The sequence below is a fragment of the Lepisma saccharinum genome, chromosome 11, assembly GCF_977018435.1.
Source record: "Lepisma saccharinum chromosome 11, izLepSacc3.1, whole genome shotgun sequence".
Taxonomy (NCBI): domain Eukaryota; kingdom Metazoa; phylum Arthropoda; class Insecta; order Zygentoma; family Lepismatidae; genus Lepisma; species Lepisma saccharinum.
The window spans coordinates 82,560,461-82,584,095 of NC_139239.1; the positions used below are offsets into that span (position 1 = coordinate 82,560,461).

Below are 23,635 nucleotides of genomic sequence, written 5' to 3' on the forward strand. Positions count from 1 at the left end.
GTACCGACAAGGGCGATAAAATCAGAGCGTGTGGGTGTGTAACGCGGACGCGATTTTTCTGCCACCTGGTGTGGAAAATAGTAAGCTCATCCCACACGTTGCATTGAAATTTGCCACCCTATGGGGACAAGTGAAAAACAAATTTTCCCAAGTAAGGATGCTATCCATCAGGTTCTTCCATGTATTTCCTATTAGGTAATTCCATTATCGTTCTTCAAAAATTCAAGGGCAGTGATCCGAGGCTTCTAAATGTATTTTCATAACGATTTCCTTATGGGGACCGGATTTTGGTCCCCACAAGTCGGTGTGGTCCCCATAAGGTGGATTCACAACTGACGAGTGTCCCCATAAGGTAGCATCTGCAAAAGCACCCCCCCCCACACACACACAAACACACTGTTCACAACGGCTTCGAAACAACGTACTCAACTGTCGTACGTCAAGCACACCACCACCGCACCGGCTCTTTCACTGACACGCTCCCTGACGCTGCACTTCCAATCTGGCACTGTGTACGCAGAACAGACGCCTGGAGCCCACATGTCCGCACGGCGCTGTGGTACAATCAGCTGACATTCCCGAGCCACCCGTGCCTGTGCTCTTCACTACCTGACCACTGCCGTCAGGTGGGGCCATGTACTCTGGGGGCTTGTCATCGTGGAACACATGTAACGTCCTTCATTCTTGCCCCATTCACCCACAACACGTACTTCGTCCGCCTTGCTCGAGCCGACGGGGAGCACTACGTACGATCGTGTGGTGTTTGTGTACACCAATGTGGGGTGACCAAGCACTTGAACAGACGTGCATACCCCCACGTAGCTTCATTCCACGGCTGTCCCACGCAGTTTGTCTGTCCAGCCTCTCTCTGCCCGGTCTCACACCCACGCGGCAGTGTGCGGCTGCGGTGGTGTGAGGCCACGGTTGGTTTCGGAGCGGAAGGCTGCGGCCGAGGAGGGACTCGACTTGTTCGGCTGGGATTATCTCGGAAGCAAGGAGCCGCGTCAGGTCTGGGGACGGTGGACCTGGTGATCGGGCTGGACGCTTTCCGACCTCGTCCGTACGACACTCCAGCAGCCTTTCGCCCCCTCCCACTCAGCGATGTGCCTCCGGCTTCATTTCTAAGAGGCTGATTGGGCCACATCACGACGTTTGTAACAACGTCTGTACGCGTACGTGGTCCTATCTGTACGTGCACCTTTCATTGGCATTAACCTCCTGTGCCCGCAGTTGCTGTGTTTGTCCTGCTGGCGCACGACCTCTGTGTGACATCCCCTCGGTGCTGCTAACTCAAAGTGTGTCAATTGACACACATAAGTGCATCATTTTTTTGACTCCAATGACACATTAAAATGCATCAAACTGAATTATCCACCTAAATGCATCAAAATAAATGTGTCAAATGATTCACTAAAATGCATCAAACTGAATGATGCACCTAAATGCATCAAAATAAATGTGTCAAATGACACATTAAAGTGGATATTTCGTTTGATGCACCAAAACGTGTCGTTGGAGTCAAAAAATTTGATGCACTTTTAGTGTGTAGAGTGACACGTTCAAATGCGTCCTTTTTTACGTTTTCTTACTCAAGGGGGTTGCACACCTGCAAGGGAAAAGTTCCAATACATTTTTCCACTGTAAAAAATATTGCATTTTACAAATATTTTGTTGAAGCACTTCACATTTAATGTGCTTCAGAAGTGTAGAAATTGCTGAAAAGGTTATAGAAAGGAGTATTGTCAATATTAAATATTCTGCAAGTGTGTAAAGTGCATTCTAGAAATTATTAATTATTTTTGATCATTTATAGTACATTTCACACATTTAGGACATGCTGAAAACACTTCTTAGCACACAATGAACAAATTCCTTATTACTGGAAATTTTTAGATGGAGGGATGCTTAGTGTAAATTTCTCTAGTGCAAGGGAATTAGTGTGTTAAGCTACAATTAACTAAATATTATGCTTTTCTTGCTCACATTTCTGCACATATAAACACACTGTGGCATGGCCTTGTGAGTTCATGGTTGTATGTGCAAATATTGAATTGAATACATAAAAATAACACTTTCAGAACATACTGAAAATAACTTTTGCACAAAATGAGAGATTGTAATAATTTTTAGGCTGAGAAAAAGAAGTAAATTGATTTTCCTTTCCATTTAATCCCCAGTCAACAAGGTAATGTTGCCACAACGTTGTGGCAACGTTAGCCCCTAACATACCTAACGTTGTTACAACGTTGAATGTATGTTGATACAACGTTGTGAAAACGTTGTGTCAACGTTTAAGGGTCATTTTTTTCAACGTTGCTGCAACGTTGGTTGACAACGTTATCACAACATATACTGAACATTATGTAGCAACGTTAGGTATGTCAGGGGTTAACGTTACCACAACTATTTTGCAACATCACCTTGCTGCCTGTGTAATTTACGAATATAACAATGCATATTTAAAATATGGTTATTTCGCATGGTAAGCTATTAGCAATATTGCCAAGCCATTTTTGTATATAATACATATGCGTAACAGGAAAAACTCATGTTTAACTTTTCCTGCTCCACCAAAAAAGGCAATTGTTAGTCTGGAGATTTTGATGAATTAACCAATCTCTAACTACACCTGGTAATCAGTTTCTTTTTGCAGTTTTTTTTTTTTCCGTTCATCCGTTTAGAGGGTTATGTCCCTCTCTTCGGTACGTGCTGATACTTTTAAATATATAATAATAATAATAGATAGGCTAAGTGCACTTTTTCTATTTTTGGGATTATGAAATGAACACTAACCTGGTCTTGAAATGACCTTGGATTTTCATTGCTATATTATATAACACCCTACTTTCATTCTTATATTAGTAAATAAATACCCTTTCTTGTAGTTTGATTATTAGTTGCAATATGAAGGGTATAAATGTGGTCGTAATTGTGGTGGATGATGAATGGTGTATAGTTCATAATCAGGATGTCTGGGCCCGATGGTCAGAGTATACAGAGTTAAAAGATGTTGTAATGGAGTATACAATCTGTACGGGTAGCAGTCGTGTATTGCATCTTCACGGATTGTGTGAACCAACGGTGGGTGTTCTTTGTTCATCCTGTTATTTATATATTCTTTTCGCAATGCTTCTAGGTGAAGTGTTATATGTGGAAAACTTATTCGTGTATATAAGAGTCGAGTTGGACTTGGTAGTTTGATTCTGTATGCCATGTCTCTCTATGATTTGTAGTCGTTCATAGAACGAGTCCTCTGCTGAGAGCCATGCTGTGTGTCCATACGTAAGTACGGGCCGAAGAAAGGCCAGATAGGTATTTAGGAGGATGTTTGCTCGAAGTCCCCAATTCGTGCCGACAAGTCTCTTCATCAGCTGTAGTCTGTTTTTGGCTTTCTTTTTGATGTTCTGCAGGTGTGGTGTCCATGTTAGTTTTGTGTCAAATATGACACCAAGGTATTTGACGCTGTTGGTAGGTATTATGCGTGTGCCACGGATCTTAAGATCTAACAGACTTGGATTTCTTTGTATCCGTGAGCGACATCCTGTAGGAAGAAATATTATGCCTTGAGTTTTTGCGCTATTGATGGTGAGTCTCCAAGTGTCGCACCATCGTTGAAATACATTAATAGCTGGTTGCATAATGCGATTTATTGCTTGAATTGTAGAACCACAAGCCAGTAGAGCTGTATCATCAGCGTATTGGTATGTTGACACCTGAGAGAATGTTGGCATATCTGCGACATAAAGTAAGTAGAGCAGTGGAGATAAAACCGATCCTTGCGGTACTCCGGCGTTCAAGAAGATAGGGTGAGACATATTGTTATTTATTGTTACATATGCCATTCGGTTGGTAAGAAAGTTGAAAATTAAACGAATGTAACAGAGAGGAAGGCGAAACTTATACAGTTTATATATGAGGCCGGTGTGCCACACTTTATCGAATGCCTTTTCAAGATCGAATAGTATTAAACAAGAGGGTTTAGATGTATTGTACTGGTTGTAGATTCGATTTGAGAGTCTTAGTAGGTTATCCAAGACGCTAAAGTGTGGCCTAAATCCGGCTTGGTGTATCGGGAGAAAATTATTTGACAATAAGTGAGAGTGTAATCGGCGGACTAAAATTTTTTCAAGGATTTTGCTGAGTATTGATGTTAGTTGTATAGGTCTATAGCATTTTGGATCTGTACGATCTTTATCAGGTTTCGGAAACATGAGTACTTTCGACACTTTCCATTCGACAGGGTAATATCCAGTGCGAAGGATTAAGTTGTATATCAAGGCGAGAAATGACAACATTGCTAGTGGAGCTTTCTTTATCAAAACATATGTTATGGAATCAAACCCTGGGGCAGTGTTTCTTTTGTTTCGGACTGCGTTTGTTATATCATCTGTGGTAATTAAAGTAGTAAGAGGGTGATTTGCGTTGATAGCATGATGAGGGCTGGGTTGCAGTTGTCTATTTTCAGGATGTACCTTCCTTGTTATTTGAGATTCTAATCTGCTATTAGGAGCAAGCGGAAGCGGAGGAGTAAATGTGTCTTGGAGAATTTGTGCAAATTCATTTGCCTTTTCGTAATCATTTGTAAGAGCTTGTTGTTGTGAGAGAAGAGGATACGTAGTACTTGTATGTTTTCCTGTAAGCATATGAAATCGTTTCCAGAATTTGCTAGGACGGCTTTCAGCATCAAGGTGATTGCAAGTGTCGATCCACTGACGTTGTTTGTGTGCCTTTATGTAGTTATGGACAGTTCTTATCCATTGACGGTGAACTCGCAGACATTCAGGATTCCTTGTTTGTACGTATTCCCGATAGGCACGACGTGATGCAGTCACTAGATGAAGGTATTTAGGTGGTAGTTTAGGTTTAAAACTGTTCACAGTTATCTGTGGTATATGTGTACTTGCTGCTTGTTTGACTTCTGACGTGATGTTTTCTACAGCCTTATCTAGTTCGTTAGAGTTCGTTGGAGGGGTGAAATTTTGAAAGACAGTGGAGAGATCTTCTCGATAACCTTCCCAATTTGCTCTGTTATAATCATAGATCCGCTTTGGAGGAACCTGTTTGTGTTGAGTATTGTGGTGCACTGGTAGAGTTATTTTAATTGGTGCATGATCACTTCCTATCGGTGCTAGGACTTCTATGTTAATTTTGTCAGCTAAGGAAGGTGATACAAAAACTACATCGGGGGTTGTGTTACTCTCTGGACGAGTTGCAGATGGTAAATCTTGAAATATACCTGTAGTATTGTTATCGATGGTAGTGTGGAAAGCTGTTCGTTCTGCATTTGTTCGACTATGTATATTAATATCAGCTAGTATGAAGTAGTGACGGTATGTAGAAGCGATATAAAGAAAGAAGTCCGTAGGTAGAGGGCTAGTGGGTCGTATATATACAGTAGCCAATGTCACATTTATACTTTTGAGATAAAGTGTGGCAATAGAATATTCTTGGTATGGAAACTGAGTTGGTAATATATTTGTTCTATAGGGAAATTTTGGCTTGATCCCTAGGGCTACTCCACCACATAATCGTTGCGCCGTTGTAGGACCAGGTGTATGTAGTAAGGAATACCTGGGTATGTAAAAGGGTGTGGCTTTGGGGATACGGGTTTCATTCAGTGCAAAGAAATGAATGTCTTCTTCCAGGAGAAGTTCCTGGAATATAGCTTTATGTTTCGGTAGAGAACGGATGTTCATAAATAGGAAATTATATTGTATATATCCCGCCATAATTGTATGAATAACAGTTAGGTTTCTAAACTTCAGTTTCCAGTGGTACAATTTGAAAATGTACATGTGGACCAGAATATGTAGCGAACAGGTGGACTCGAAAAAGAGTCTTAGCTGTCTGTACTATCTGTTGTAATATATGTTGGCGTAGAAATGGGTGGATATTTTGTAGGGTTAATGTTTGAAATCTAAGTAGATCTTCAACAGTCACTGGTTGTTTCAGAGAGTTCTGTGGTGGAGTTGTAGAATCCATAGTTCTTAATGGTACAGTTAGGTCAGGGCGTGAGGCTTCGGGGTTTGGGCGTGCCGCACAACGGTAACTATATGAGGGATGATCCTGTTTGCACGTGTTACATTTGGGTGGTGCATTCAGATTTGTGCACTCTTTAGTCGTGTGTTGGCCAGAACAATAGCCACAGATAGGTGTTTCGGGGCAATCTGCCGTAGTGTGGGCGTTGTATTTCTGGCAGCGTTCACATCGTAACGGAAGAGGTGCCCTTGAATGCGATGGTTCAACCCTGTGTCGTTGGCGATATATATAAGCCCCTTCATGAAGTAAGCGATCGATTGTGCTGGAACAGTCTGTTATTACTCGCATCAGGTAAGTTGGTCCGTTGTTGTTTTGGATTCGAACGCATTTTATAACTTCATGCCCTTCCAAACGTAGTTCTTCTAATACTTCTTGGTCAGCGAGTTCTGGATCTACGCCTTTAATAACGACTGACATGTGAGGTGGTTTGTTTGGGGGTGGTGATTGTTTGGCAGTTTTGGGTGTCAGTTGGGATAGAGCAGCCTGTGGTCCAAAAATTTCGAACGAAACTTTGTTTCTCAAGGTGGATAGAAATTGCGGATCTCTGGATTTTATAATGATGCCATTTCTGGTGAATATAATTTGTTCTACTTGTGCTCGGGGGAGGTATTTTTGTAACTGTTGAAGGAGCAACTTAGGAGTTCTGTACTTGGGGTCGTAATTTTGTAGTAGGAAGTTGTAGACAGTGGAATTTTCTTCAGTTCTGCCATCAATTTGTGTGGTATCTCTGGGATTTAACTTTGGATTGCGTGTTTGTTCGTGGTATTTTTGCTTCTTTTGTAGTTGGAGAGGGGATCGAGAGCGATCCCTAGCTGTCTTTGAATCAGCTGAGGTGCTTCTTGAATTTCCTCGGTCTTGTTTTTGTATGTTCCTGTCTCGAGCGTGTGCACCCCCAACTTGTTGGGGGAGCCCTTTATGCATGGTGAACAAAGGGAGGGGACCTACCAATACTTATCTTAAAATCAACAAGGCGGAAACAACAATGAGAAACAGAGTTACAAGTGTTGCAAACGAGAATTGCAAACACTGTTTGCTTAAAAATAAGCTGATTATAATGTGCTGCAAACGAGGATTGTAGCACAATAAACTAAGTGCAAAATAAGTAAAGAACAAAGTGCTGCAAACGAGAATTGTAGAACAATTTGCTTCAAAATAAACAGAGTGCAAAATAAGTAAAGAACAAAGTGCTACAAACGTGGATTGTAGCACAGTTTGCTTCAAAATAAGCAAAGTACAAAGTGCTGCAAACGAGAATTGAGCACGGTTTGCTTCAAAAAATAAGCAAAGTTCACACCAGTGATTGCAAACGTGATTTGTGAACACAGTTTGCTCCAAAGCTAGCAGTAACGGTTGTCTGTCCCTTCGCAGCAAGGCGTTCTGCCAAAGGCACCTCGAGCGCACCAAACCACCGTATAGGATTTGATTTCCTACAGCCGTCCGTTCCAAACGTGCTGAAACCAAACCCACAGTGAATGCGTCAAGGGGGTCCAACCAATCCAGAGAGAGAGATCCTTTTTGCAGTACTTGGCTCTTGATTATATAGTCTGGAATAAAAATATTTATCATGGGAGTTTCACTTGTATTCAACACATTTCATTTTCTGATCTTCCTTACAACTTCAATATTCACACATCTTTCGAAGGATAATAAAACACATTTTTTCACTAATTACAATCGAAAGTAACCTTATTTGTGTTACTAAAAGTTATGTTTGTTTTTCATTTGAGTCGCACTGCCATCTAGTGTACGCTGTAGGAAATATAAGGTTTGGTGGTCAGTGCACATACAAATTCAGATTAAACAAAACACTCCGATCTGACGCTTGTGGCGCTCATGGTGGTGTTTATCCAAACTAAAGTGTATTCAGCGGAATGTTTTTTGTAACGTTGATGCAACGTTATCACAACGTTGTTCCCCTACATACAACATTCATCATAAATACAACATTCATACAACGTTGTGGCAACGTTAGTGTGTTGACTGGGTCTACATGTTTATGTCTTACCGTGAACATGCAGATTAACAATCACAGAAAAATCAAAAAAGCAAATAATTTTCAATTATGAACAAGAATTAAGTGACGTAGGAGTAAAATGCATCGTCATTAAACAGAAAAAAATCAACATCCTGTAACCTAAAATTAATATATAACATAGAAAATCTATGAATACCATTTTCAATCACACCAATGTTGTTAGTGAACAATAAAAGAACTTACGTGCTATTCATACTAACAAATGATAGCCTACAGATGATCTTGAGACAGAAAATTTATTGTTTGACACAGATACACTGATGCTTAATGCACATTCTGTTTTAAATCCTTGCACATAAGATAGATGACTTGGGGAGACAGTCTCTATTTATGACCTAATAGTATGTACTCGACTACTGCCATATATGTACCACAGTTTTCAGAGTAGTCTAATTCAAGAACATAGTACATGCCAACAAGTGCACAGATAAATGTTTGAAAAGTGGCACATTGCACTTTCTAGCATCCAGCTACCAGGACAACTTTCCTTCCACTAATAGTGCCAGATAAGGTGCATCATTCTCAAAATCTTCTGTTAACAAAAGGTGATGCTTCCTGAAAATAAATGAATGAAGCACTCATAAATATGATATTTTCCTTAAATTTTATTACAAAACATCATACGTCAATTGGCACTGGGAAAACATTACCACATGTAACTGGTGTAAATATAATAGCAATAATAATTTTGTAAAACTCTAAAGGAGACAAATTCTGTTATATGCTTATAGGCCAAAATGAAGTGGCATAATACTTTACACAATACACACAGGTTAAACATAAACTTTCTTATTGATAACCTGTTCAAATCAATTTCCAAATCCAACGAGTTACGAAGAAGATTAGCAATTGAAAAGCACAAACAGAAAACAAATTGAACATTCAATTCAGTTAATGTACATTACTTTTCTGTTCATAAACGTTTATCCTCATCAATATACAAAAATATGATTTAATAAATGGAAGACAGCACTTTTTTCTGTTGTATATGAATGTGAAAGAGTGGGTACTTTATCACAAAGGAACATGATTTGGTGCTTTAAAAATAAAACAATTAGGGACATATGTGGACTAAAACAGATGAGATCAAACAGAACTGAAAATATTACATAGTTTTAAATGGTGTAATTTGTATACGATTTACAATCGGAAACCCTTTATAATTCATCCATCTCTTCCCTCCACCTTTCCATCCTTTTCCTTCCCACCACCTCTCTTTCTCCCACATAACAAGCATAAGAGATTAGGGAGGGAGAGAGAGATGATCCTCTCTCAAATACACATATTTCTCTCTCCTCTCTTGCAATCTCTCTTTCTCTCTCTCTCTCTCTCTCTCTCTCTCTCTCTCTCTCTCTCTCTCTCTCTCTCTCTCTCCTGGAGAGACTGAAAAAGGAAAGAAATTCAGTGAGAGAAAAAGGGAGGGGAAAGAGAGAGATGACAAGCACATATATTTATTTCTCTCTCTTTCTAGAAGAGAGACTCTCATATATACCATGCAGAAAACGGAATTTGTGCATTCCTTGTTATTATTGATATAATTAATATTATATCAAAATCAGAAATTAACCAAAAATATTAAATATAGTTTCAACTACCATAATTTAATATTCAAGCCATAGATAGTAAGATAAATTCATCCCCAACTCGATTCAAATGACAGAAATGGACTGAGAGAGAGAGATATATATATATAGGGGGAAGAGGGAAGGAAAGAAATAAGAGAGTGAAGGAGTCTATATCTCTCTCTGACAAAGAGTGAGAGGGGAAATAGAGAAAGAAGGTGGAAAGAAAGAAAATGGAGAAAAATAAGAAAGAATGACAGAAAAATAAAAACAAGTTAAGGGAGAAAAAGATTCCTCTCCCCCTGTACTGCTTTCCATGACTTAATGTCATTGTAATAATTAAATTTCCAAGCCTTTCATGGGTAGCTTGATGTGCTTAAAACTATGTATGCTAATGAAAAAAGATTAAAAGCCATTCATTGCTTATCTCAATCAATTAAGAAAATGAAACAGAAAATACATGACAATCTTGTGTTAACCATTATGTATATATAGTTACTTAAAATTATTTATCAGTTGCATTAAAATAATATTTTCAGGGATGTGTCCTGAATTTTCCATATGTGGGTGTACGTTTGTATTTAGGGGTGGTAGGGTAAATTTAGAGCCAAAATGACCTTATGTCATTAGCAGATAGAAAGCAAAATTAAACATGAAATTGACATAAGGTTCTTATTTATAATGCCTATAAGTATAGAAATCATTTTCCACAAAAGAACTCCACCACTGAAACAAACATAACATCAACTCTTTGGATTTTGTATACAAGTATGTAACGCATGTCGAATAATTTACACACACATTGAGAGAGAGGGGGGGGAGAGAGAGAGAGAAAAAGCAACAAACATTAACAGTTAAGCATATTGAATTAACCCCAGTCTCATATAAAAAGCTAGGTTTCAAAGGTGATAAGGGGCTTAAGAGCTGATCATTATGTCATCCAATGAGAAGCTGTTTGGATTTTGAGTGATGTTATCAGTTATCAGGATTTTAGAAGGGGGGGTACATATACTTATTTTTATTATTAAGCCCTCAATTTGTCATCTATCCTGTCCTTGATGTTCTCTTTTTTTAGAAATACTTGGCCAAAGAGGTGGTTATGATCCCCAACAAACCCCCTTGGGCACGCCACTGGATGTTATGTGAAGCAGTTTATTTAATGAGCCTAAAATCTATGAAATGAAAAAAATATTCTGAAGATATTTTAAATTAATTCAACATGGAAAAATTATATTTACATGTGTTAACTTGCAAGTCGTAATTTCAAACATGAGCAACACTTGCACCATGGCAAATTTTCTGTGGAAAGTGAGATTTTCTTAGCACATTTTCATGTTACAGATAACAATATGTAACACACACTAACCTTTTGCTTGCATTGTTGGTGGGTATCAACAACAAGCAGAGAATAATCCCTCTTCAGTCGATTCATTTGCTTCATTCCTCTGCAAAAGAGCTTCTGGATATTTCTTTATTGTCTTCATGAAGGGAACAACAAGTACCTTAAAAATAAACAAAAAAAACTTTGCATATAACATCTACTTGGGATAAGCAGAAAAACTAAACTTAGTTTAATATCAAAACAAAATACTAGTTGAGTATAATTTAAATGGTGCAGTTAACATTAATGAATAACAGACAAGTAGATCATTCAAAAATAAATTTTTTATACAAGTGCTAGAACGATCATTTCATTCCTAATTAATAAGACGAGTGAAATATCATATATTTTTTTTTTTATTGTTTGAAATATGTTAGTTCGACATTATCCATTGTGTAGTTCTTGAAACTACACATATTAAAGCACTAGACAATTGATAATATCCAATTAACATTGTATGCTAAAGTAGAACCCAGTGGTGTGCTGAAGGGTAAGTTGGTTGGTGGGGTCATAACCCCCCTTTGCCCCAGTACTGTTAAAAAAAGAACGCGAGATGCAAAATGAGGACTGACTACTAAAAATATCACAGGTAGAACTATTGTCTCCAACATTCAGGGATATTAAAATAATATTTCTGAACTTTCGTAAATAAGATTAAGATATTCTAGATTTTTACTGTATGTACGCCTTCTCAATTTTTATAAAAGAAAAAACAAAAATCCAGCTTATGTAAATTCGATGTGGTTGGTGATTGGTGTAGGCGACAATCGGAACCCGCAGATTGCTTTTCGACATCTTTCTATGTCTTTCACTCGTTTCCCTATTTATGCCCTCCCCTCTCTCTCCCATGTCTTTCACTTCCCTTCGGCCTCTCCCTCTCTTCCCCAGATTTACATCCCCCCCCCCCCACACACACATCTTCAGCATATGTCTGTGTATCGCTTATTTACTTGCTTTATCTTTCACTTATGATTCTCTTCTCTCTACTTCACTCTCTGTCCGATTTTTTCAATCTTCTCTCTTATGAGTGTGATGGCAGTTAGACACATTGACATCATGTTCCATGTCATCATAAGAAAGAAGCACGTTAAGGGAGATAAAAGAGATGAAAGAAGCGGCAGAGAATTTGAGAAAGGAAGAGAATTAAAAAGCAGACGTAGTGAAGGAAAGAAGACAATCACAAGTAAGAGACAGATAAAGAAAAAAGAAGTGAGGTGCGCGCACGCACACACACACACACGTTTGAGAGAGACAAGAGGGGAAGAGAATTGTTTTTCTTTTAATCACTTTATGTGCAGATAGCCTGATCGGAACTTGCCCTGCAATTTAAGTTTGGATCCGAACCAACGCGCAATGCGTCTCCACTGGGTATCGAGCTCGAGATCCCTTGATTACAAGGCGACGACGTTACCACTACGCCACCGGGAGGCCGAAAGAAAGAGAGAAAAGAGGCGAAACACATAAGCCAGGCAGAGAGAGGGGAGAGAGAACATGAAAGATCGAGAAAGAAATAGAGAAGCGAGAGGTAAATGAAGAAGAGAGAAGAATAGAGAAACGAACGAAATAGAGCAACAAGAGAGGGAGAGAATAAGAGACATAGAGATAGATAGAAAGAAAGAAGTGAAAAAGAGCAAACAAAAATAGAAAACAGAGAAAGAAATAGAAAAGAGAGAGAAAGAAATAAGAGGAGCGAGGGAGAAGGAAATATATAGAAGCAAGGCAGCCAGAAAAAGACAGAAGGAAGAGGAATAGTAAAACATTAATGGAGAGAAAGAATAATGAAGAGACAGACCGAAAATGTGAGGAGAAATATAGAAAAAGAAATGTTCGAGACGAGAGTTAGTAAATAGGAAGCACAAAGAAGATTCTGTGTAGGAAGCAAGAGGTTCGAAAAAGAGAAAAGAAATTCGGAACCAAATTTTATATGCATGTATTCGCTTCACGACACTGGGTTTGTCCTCAATTGCAAAAATAATAAATTATGAAATAGGCAGATAAAAGCAAAGAAACATTCAATTCACACCCATGGGCGTCCGGAAGGGAGGGTAAAGGGGATCCGTGGCCCCCCTGGAAAATGAAAGTCAACCAAGAATTATGTATTTCACACATATAACTTCATTTTAGCCACAATAATAGGTGTTAATTATTGCATGAACATCATACATTCAAATTTAAGCAATGTTTTTTCAAGGAAACAACCCTATTTTTGAAGACAATGTGCTTTGTTCGCCCCCCTCGAAAAAAAATACATTCCTTGCCCCTCCCTGGAAAAAATCCTGCGGACGTCCATGTTCACACCTAACACTTCTATTGCGCTATGTTAAATATTGGGTCCTGAAGCTGATCTCCCATTTTAATGCAACTGTTGGGACTGAACACGTGTTTAATTTTTACTCGACCATTTGGAATTAAGTACTGAAATCAGAACTTCAACGGAAAAAGCAAAGCGGAAAATTATAAATAACCTGGATAGATACTTACTTTTCCTTACTCCGAAAATCTGTAGATCTTCTCTCCTTGTGCAATCTGAAAACAAATGCAAAACACACGAACACAAACAAAACACGTTATCACCACCAGTTCACAAGACGCCAACTATGGAAACTGAATGGAATGCACGCTTCTGGTGGAGAAAGCGCATAGCGTCAGCGAGCACCCCACAGTGATGAGTCAGTCACCCAGGAGTTGTTTACAAAAAATTTTCCGTTTCGGGCAAGTTGAAAGGGGGGGGGGAGGATTTGAAATAACATTAAATTTAGAACCAAAATAACCATAAGTTGGGACTATGTGAAAAATGTTAGGTGGATGTTACTAACATCAAGTAAGGGTGTATTGAATACCCCCAAAAAATTTTGTCTTTATTTGATTTTTGTTATTGAATTGACGTCGCTTTTCTTACACTTTAGACTAATCCGACGATGAAGCTAAGTGATGATATCATAAAATTGATGAAGAGACACGCACAAAAAGAATCTCCAGCCCGGGATTCGAATTCGAGACCCCTGACATCGTAGCGCGTTGTGATAACATTCCGCAGCAGACCAGATTAAGGGATCTTTCATATCTGTATATCGTAAACAAGGACAAAAAGCCAAAGAACTGTTCATGAACAAAGTGATATGCTTAGATGCTTATGGAAACAAGCAAATCGAATCTAGTTTCTACCTAAATAGCGTACACAAGTCTGAACTTGTTAACAACGCCAAAGTATTTTCAATATAATTTCAATTTTATGTTTTGTAAAATAATAATAATAACAAGCACCTTTTTTCTGGCACTTTTTTTATTTATGAACATGCAAAAAATATATTTTTAGTATTTTTTATGATGAACACAAGAACAAACCAACTTGAAGAGTAACGGAACTTTCCTCCCAGAAAGAAAGCACTGATTAACAATAATAAAACGGAAATTTTAAGTTTCTGTGACTGGAGGGCAAGATGTGACCCCTCCTCAAAGAGTTCAAATTACTTACTGTGCGGAAACAATGCATCAAAAGAACATTATTAGTGGCTTGAACATGCAAGTGTGGCACCAATTTTGATATTTCAATTAGCTATAGGAAATATAATTAATTACTTAAAAATAAATTTACTTTCGTTCCTGATACTTTATATTTTTTACTTCGATCAATTTATGAGCTTATAAATTAAGAATTCCTTTCATATTATCGTAATATCAAAATTTATTTTCTGTATAAGTTAAGCAAAATCACTGAACAATTGCTTCGTAAGAATTATGCATGCAAGTGTATAAATTGAGAATTATGCATTTCGATGCATAAAATCCCATCGGATGTGCAATTAACACACTAAGATGCATCAAAAGACACAGTCCACAGTCGATATTCGATTTGATGCAGTAAAAGTGCATCAAATCCGAAGACAATTTCCAATAATCCAAGATTACACGTTTAGGTGTGTCATTTGATGCACTAAAAGTGCATCAAATTCGCTTTGATGCATTTTGAGTTCTTACGGGGAATCCCACGTCCCGCATTTGTTGTCTCCTTGGTAGGTACCATTCCCCGTCCGGTCCTCTTTCTGTTTTGTTGCACTGTGCTTTGTCTCCCCACTGTGTTCGGGGACTCCCCATGCGCTGCACCGCCAGCGCCGCCATTTCTGCCCCGAACCATGTACGCGTCTGTTGCCTGTCGAGTGTCACGGACCACTTTGCTTGCATTCTCGGTGTGTTTCTTCGTCCTACGTCGTCCTCCCGTGGTTCTGCAACCCCACACTACTTTTCTCGACTGCACTACTTCAGTCATGGTGTTTGTTTCCCGCTGTGCAAAAGTTACTTCATGCTTCATTGCTTCTTTTGTCCCTACCGTTGTCGATCGCTACCCTTTCCCTTCGCTTGTCTTGCGGGACACTCCTATTTCCTTTGTGGAACCCCATGCGCATGCGTTACGCAGCTGCCGCCTGGTGTTTTTCAGATGGACGACTTTGGTGTTCCTTTTGACTTCTTTTGTTCCGCCTTTCTATCTTCACTGGTACTGGCTGTACAGCGGTGTGAAGTTCATTTTCACACGTTTTCGGCGTTGTCTAGCTCCTCACGGAGGCATCTCTCGCCAAAGTGGAAAGGGCATTTTCGTCTCTATTCATGGGAGGTATCTGTGGTTATCGTTTGTACCCTACCTTTAGAATCACCCTGTAAATGGTAAGTAACTTGGATATAATTTCCTGCAAACTAGAGAAGGGGTTGGAAACTTGAATTTATTTAGGTATCTAAAACAATAGGCTACTACTGAAACTGATAACACCTCCATTTCTGTTTACGTAACGTACAAATTGTCAGAGGACGAGCAACTTCGATTGTATTTCCTGAATAATGCTTTGTTTTCCCACGGTCTCAATACCATGGTATACCTAATAGTAAGGGAGTAGATGGATCTACTGTACGTCAAAGATGTAATATAACCATATTACATCATAGGCATGTACTAATGTTTTAACAAATTAAACTTACATTTACTAACAACTGATATCTTTTTCTCGCAGCTAAAGAAGACGAAATAGACAGGCAGTGGTTCCGTGAAAACAACAACGTAATGTATTTCTAAATATTTAAAGTATAAGTATTTAAATACAAACCCTTTACTCTCTGTTGTTAATCAAAGTTACTATAGCTTACTCATATACATAATTAAATTTTAGCTTGTTAATTATTTTCATAAAACACTTCACCCTTAGATTAATATTGGTTTGTGTAGTCCTAATTTATGTTTAACACTATCAATAAACAGGAACACTATTATCTTAATGAAGAGTAATGATAAACAAACAGACAAGCAAATAACAAACAAACAAAAATGAAGTAAATGATTAACTGAACAGGTTCGAGGAAAATCTCGGGTCACAAAAATTAAGCATAGCAGATTAAATTCGCTTGTTAGCAGTGCAATTTGGATTTAAACCTGGAACAAAAAAATAAGGAAAATCAAAAGCAATGAAAATAAATTATAGAAAAAATTTAACATTTAACATGACTACAAAATTTTCCTAATTTCGTTAAAAAAAAGAAATTCCTGTCACCTCTACACCGCAAGGTAGAAGAGGACAGATTAAGTATGTAAATAATTGGTGTCAATTACTAATTTCTCCAGTGTTTCAAAAGTCGGTCAACCCAAATTTTGATCGCCTATAACATTAAAACCGTAAGAAATATTTACACCAGGTTTTCGGCATTATGAAGCCCCATTTATTGAGATATTATTCAATGCTTAAATTTGTCAGTTTTCTCCAAACAGAGAATTCTAAAAATTAATAACTGGCGGAAGTTAGCGTCATTTTTTCCCAGCTACGCTTCAGTGAGAAAACTGTAAGCCCTATAAGAAATTTTCGAAGGGTCATAATTTGAAGTCTGACGACAGATGACATGTTACTCCAACATTTGCGACCAATACGAGCCGAGCAGTACTTGATGGTTTTGGGACTGGTTTACCAAAAAAGTGCTTTTTTAGGAGTACATCATTTTAGCTGGCAACACTAGCAGGCCGAAATTTTGTCAACAGACACAGGTAGTTTGTTATTTGTTGAGGACAAATTAAAAATGTCAAAAATATCTTGTAAAGTTGTTAACCGCTCTACTAATGAGTGAGTCTAAAACTTAATCACAATATCACGCTTTTGTTTCTTTTCAGTGCATCAAGGAATGTATGTACAAGGAAGAAGGTTGGGTGAGTAATATTTCAGAAATTTCTAATTACCAACAAATGATCAGAAAACACTCATTTAATGTACGAAAAATTTTCCGGTTACAATTTCTACCATATTGTAATGACATTCATTTTTATGAAAATGGCATGGTTGCTTCTGCTTATGTAACTTTGTTTCTATAGTGCTCTGTCACTCTCTTTACAATAGTGTGCAACTTAATACGTATTATTATTATTGTTATTATTATTATTTGGATTCAGGTGTAAACAGAAAATGAATAATTATCCTTTTTTGAGAAGACTTGAATATCTAGATATGTAAAAAGGATTTCTCCTATGCATCCTTCCAATCATTACAGTTATTTTCAGTGTGCAAATTAACGGGGGGGATGCCTGGGATTCCTCCCTCACAAAACATTTTTTCCCGGCAAGAGAAAATTATTTTTATTCCTGCCAGGGATGTTTCTATCCCCCAGAAAGACAAATGAATTGAAAGCATAGAGTATACCATCTCCTAACTGTAACAAACCCAACTAAAAAATCATTCATGTCCATTAATTGTCTCATCAAAGAATTACCTGCAGAAAAGAATGCAGCTTTGTGGATCAAAGGAGGACCATTCTGCAACTGACCAACCTCACCGAATATGTATTCAAGTGTTCACAAGAAACTTGTAGGTGGTTGAATTGACATTAAGTTTGAACCTGGTAATGGAAATTGGGATAAGTTTTCGGTGTTACTAGTTCGATAGCTCTTTTGTGTACGAGTTTGGGTCATCTTAGAATGGAAATACACTGTTTCTAAATTACGTCATAAATGTATTAAGTAAGATTTAGTGACCTAGGTTAGAACCAATATTCTAAGGTACTTAGAACCGAAAGGCAATAGTTTAGTTTACTGACTGGTAACATATATGCAAATTTGCATACCCAGAAAACGTACTTCCCAAAATGAAATCACAGATAGTCACGGAGTGGGTGAATGGCGCCAGCAGGGGGATTGGCACTTACCACATCAAGATAGCTGGAAAAAGTTCATAACGATATTTCATTACAAATAATATTGTTCCCTATGATTTACAACCTGTCAGTTACAGCAATTAAGGAAATGTTAATATTCCTGAAGTTCGAGACTAAAAAAATTCTCCATTTCCCGATTAGATCGGAAAATTTTCGAAATTTCCCGATGAAGTTTAAATCTCGAATTGTACACACTGTTTCCCCTTCAAGTGATTGTTTTTACACTTCTGGAATAAAAATCGTTAATTTCAAGAAATTTCAGACATTTATAATGCAGAAAATGTCAAGAATTAGCCTATTTTAAATAAGATGCTTTGGAATTTCTCGGCTGTTTGGGATTACGAAAAGTCTGGATCTGACCTCCTCCATAATTCACACCGTGTCATTTTCAATTATTACTTCTTTTACATTATACCTCCCACTGTTAAAATCCAGTTCGGGTTTCCCTTGTGGCAGCGAGAATAATAATGAAAAATACGAATAGTTTAAAATTATATGCAAGCCACATAATGAATCAATAATTTGGTCAAATAATAATTTTGGAACAAGATTGTTAGATTGACTGAACTGAATTTTCACTCTTCAGTAGTCTTGCGACATTTATCTGTGTGTGTATGTAAAATGACAAGTATTTACGTATTTTACCCAGTGTAATATTAATTAATAATAAGTTAAGTACGTGCGTACGGTCATCAACACTTCTGAGTTGTGATAATCCCATCAAAGTGAATTGTTTCTTAAGAGTCAAATACAATGCAAAAGCAATGGAAATAAAATAAAATAATTGTATTGCATTTTGAATAAGTTATATGTACACGTATGTATATATTGTACAAAGACAATCTTAGGGTGGAATAGAGAAAATAGGATCGTGGGAACCATGAAGCTTTGAATTACTTCTGTTTGTAACTTACAGACAAAATAGATATAATAGCGGTAAAAGTTCCCAAAAAGATTAAATTTGGCACATAGCTTCCTGGAAGGATGTCACTAAACATACTAAAAGTGCCCATTATTCGACTTGTTCTACCGTTTCCATATTGAAGAATGTGCACCAGAACCATGGGTGTCGCTAGAAATGTTCCTAGGGGGGGGGGGGGCATATGCAGAACTTTGTCAAGGGGGGCGTCATTTTTTAAATTATTGCATTATCGGTATTTTAAATTGTTATTATTAATATTATATTATTATTACTACTACTACTAGTGGTAGTAGTAGCAGCAGTAGTAGCAGTAGCAATTTTAGTTTAGTTTATTCTAGCATCCAATATGTTTATTATATGAATAATATAGTACTTGTTACACGGAAGATTACATAATAGTTACTTCTAACATTAGTAACAGTAGCAGCAGCAAACGCAGTAGTATGAGAAGCTTCGGAACGTGTGAAAGTTACAAATTAACAGAGTTTCAGTGTTTCGTGCCAAATTCGATATCTCAAGACCATTTTTAAACAATGACGCAAAATAAGGTAAAATAAAGTGCTTCGTTTATAAATTGCCATAAATTGAAAAAAAGTAGATGGAAATTTCCAGGGGGGGGGGGGGTCGACCGATCGGTTCGACCTCCCCTGCCGACGCCCATGACCAGAACGCAAATTAAACAAGCCGCGATAAGAAAGAGTGATGAATTGACAAAATAGACTATAGAACGAACATAGAAAAAACATTCCGAAAATAACAAATATAAAACTTCTCCATGCCTTGTACGGAAGTGAGTCGCAGTTATCCGAAGAGGTAGATAGGCAACGTAAAGAAAAGGGGATAGAGAGTAAGAGAGTTCATCAGCAGTAAGCCATGTCTTCAACCTTCAGAAACTGTGTATTGCGTTGAACTTAATGAATTGAATTTTTATGTTTAATTGCATTGAATCACCACAACTATCATTATTTTAGCGAAAACAATTAATGACAAACGAAACAATCTTGAAGCTTTCCTGGCGGCGAATGATGAAAAGATTCTCTCGGGCTATCGACCAGGTGAGTTGTGGAAAAGATTTCAAGCTCTCGAGAGCTAACATCTGAAGATGAAAGTGACGTTAGCTCTCAAGAGCTTGGAATCTTTTCCACAACTCACCTGGTCGATAGCGCGAGAGAAACTTTTCATCAGAAGAAACAATGATTAATACGGCACCATAGAATCCATTGTAGAGCCGTAACATGGTAACGAAGATTTGTAAATGCATTTTGCTTTATGAAACAGAACAAATTAGAAGAGATCCATGCGAATATCAGCATAAAGCATGTCAGCATAAACACTACATAGAGGGTACAGTCTAAGTCATGAATATTCATAGTACTTATTTATTAATTCATATTTAGCAGTTTATGCATTCTTCCTTTCCCGGCAGATCGATGAGGGTGGAGTATTCCAGGAAGAGAAATACAAACAAATTTTCACTGAAACTTATAGTGAAGAACCATGGGCTTCTGCAGCAAACCACACCTTAGGAGAATGTCTTAGTCCTACAGAAAAAGGTATGTTGTATTTTATGTTAATGTTATAATTGCCAGTGCTCCAAGTAAGCAGGACACGAGTGGATGTTATCCCAAAGTTAAGAAATTTTTTCACTAAGCATCCCCCAAGTAGGATAATTTACATAAGCACCCCCCTCCCTTACCTACAGAATTGTCTCCATTTTGATCCATAAAAGTTCATTGCAAACTTATTAACAAGTATTCTACAGAAATTCATAAATGTATTTGGTTATGGGAGTTTTAACTAATTCATGTTTAGAAGTAATGTAATGTATCATACATTTCTCTCTTCCAGTGAAAACAAACACTATTTCTGAAGACAAATGTTCTTCCAAAGCGGCAAAGATATCAAGATGTACTTTCTGCAAGATGATGAAGGTGAGTGATACTGTTTTTAATATGAGGAATCGTTAAAGTAACCTCTTCCCATACAAGCTGCAATAAAAATATAAGGTCGTCATCTGCAGTGGCGAAGCTCCTATGAGGCTTAGCCTACCAAAGAAATGTTGAAGTTAAAATGTTCTTGTACCCTGTAACAATCAAAGTTTGTTAAAACGAATGAAACTATGTAATCCGAACGTTTGGTTCCGCCGATTCTTCCAGATATCTCGTCAGTCAGGCGAGAAAGAGAGAGTTCGTTCGGGCCGAACTGTGATGCTTTTGACGAAAAGCCTCGCGTTAAAAGGCAGCTACAGCGTGAGCTCTGTGTAGGTGGAAGGGGAGTGTAAGGGGAGGGGACTGCCGATTCGCTGGGTAAAAGCGGCTAGCCTCAGAACCAACCTGTTGTGCTTCTAGTCTTCTTGTGCAAAGTGCGTCGTTCACGCGCTGCATTGTTGAATGTTAATTTACTTGAAGTGCATGCGCGCGTGTGTTTGTCACACGCGCGAAATATTGGAATATTTGGAATATTTATGTTATAAAAATATGATACTGTGAAATTATGTGTTGAAAACTCTAAGATGATTTGCAGTAAAATAAATGTAAGTGAACAAGACTTCGTGGCTCTCAGATGCTAAACCTACGAAATCTTGGACACACTGACTGTACAACTGGAAATACGTGTTGGAGATCTTGAAAAGATAACATTTGTTGAATTGGTAGACAAAAATAGCTTTGGGGAATATAAACTACATTTTCCTGTGATGAAATTAAGTAACCTTCTGTCCACATATCTATTTTTCAACAAAGAACGATTAGAAAATGATTACCTCCTGCAGACCTTCTAAAATTCATAGTTAGCAATGATCTTCAAACAATCTACAAAGATGTAACACAACTTATCAAGTTGGTCTTGACATTCCCTGTTACAACAGCTTCCTCCGAAAGAAGTATGAGGACCCTCAAGAGAGTAAAAAATTATCTCCGTAATTCAATGAAAAATGAAAGATTAAGTTCTCTCATTCATTACAATAGCCGTTGAAAAAAAAACTGGTTGAAGAACTTTCTATTGATCAAGGCTTCAAGGAAAGAGTAATTGATACTACACCCATTATTCACTTTGAATATAGATTTTATTCTGGTGAAAAAATGGCCAAGATTTGAATTATGTAAAGTAAGTAAATCAAAGTATTGTAATGATTACTTTTAAAAAGTAAACCGTTAATGTTTTAGTCACTTATATAATTTAGATAATGCGATACCAACTCATTTACTGAAATTCCATATGAGATGGTAAAGAACGAAGGTGTTATAGGATTTTGTTTTTAGTTAGCCTGTGTCTATTTTCTTTCAAGGTGCCCAATATTCCTTTTATTGGTATGTAAATCGACGGGAACATGCAAACCTCTGCCATCCTTCCTTAAAGGCACAACCATCGCCAGTAAATAATATCAATGCACTGGTTAGTAGAAATAGTACGAGCTTACATACGGTACATAGCTACAGCTTAATTGTGACACTGCGCCTTATTCCTCACCACTACATTGCATTACTAAATTCCTAGGCAAGTAACATTACACGGAAATGAACTAAGAATTAAAACCGAAGGATGCGGAATAAACTTCCGAAATCAAGTGAAGAAACTTTGAAATTAACCAGATATTATATTTCTTTTTCAGAGTTGCCCGAATGACAGAAGAGTATTAGGTAAGTAAATAAAGACCACATACCTAAGTAAGAATTTCAATGGAATATTTCGAATACAAAATATTATTACAATATAGCGTAGAATACAGACAACAGCGTAGAATACAGCGTATAAATGCCCACAACCTTTAGATGCGAAGTTATTCGTTTCTGGTTGTCTCTTATCCTCAGATGGAGCCTCATCATTTGCATCAATTTCCCTTTCATAATTTTTTTGTTTTTTGTGATATCTGATATGCCCATATCGCATATCTGATATGCCGATATCCCATTCACTTTACAAGAAAGTCATGAACTGAGCAATGTTAAAGAGAATGAACTTGAGAACTTATGATGTTTCATTGGTGTACTTCTCTTTGATATACTCAAAACAATAATGTATAAGAAATATATTTAAAAATTTAAGTACATATCCAGTTGAATGACCTGTGCCAACAGGGTATAACTGCCACCACTCGATGAAAATTCTAGTAGGAAGTTTCATTAATAAGCGAAACATATGCTGGGTACAGCCTATGTTTTTTTTCTCATTATTTCATATCAAGGACTTTACTGAACTCATCAAATAATTGCACATTGCATGGTTCTTTTGAGGCAGTTATGTCAACTATCTGTGTTAATAACTTTTGTACCACACCACATATGGCAAAACGGATTACATGAACGAATTTCTGAGGAAAAACTAACCACTTTTGATGCTTTGCTTTGATTTATTTTACTTCGCTTTTTGTGCCACTTTTGGCTAATTTGCAAAGATGGGGGTGAGTGATGATATGATGAAATTGATGAATAGACATCACAAACGTCCATGCCCAAGCCAGGATTCGAACCCGGGACCCCTGACGTTGCAGCGCGATGTGCTCATCACTCAGCCACGGGGGC

The 23,635-nt window shown here is 37.6% G+C and overlaps 1 protein-coding gene across 1 annotated transcript in view; it reads left to right on the plus strand.

Annotated features, from left to right (window-relative positions):
- The window catches only part of LOC145995340 (uncharacterized), a 124,784-nt gene that overhangs the window by 94,362 nt on the left and 6,787 nt on the right, over window positions 1-23,635 (plus strand). The window contains exons 5-9 of the mRNA XM_083131953.1: window positions 16,018-16,064; window positions 17,160-17,195; window positions 20,542-20,668; window positions 20,964-21,046; window positions 22,726-22,753. Coding sequence (XP_082988079.1) covers window positions 16,018-16,064; window positions 17,160-17,195; window positions 20,542-20,668; window positions 20,964-21,046; window positions 22,726-22,753 — 321 coding nt within the window. The remainder of the gene's footprint in view (window positions 1-16,017; window positions 16,065-17,159; window positions 17,196-20,541; window positions 20,669-20,963; window positions 21,047-22,725; window positions 22,754-23,635) is intronic.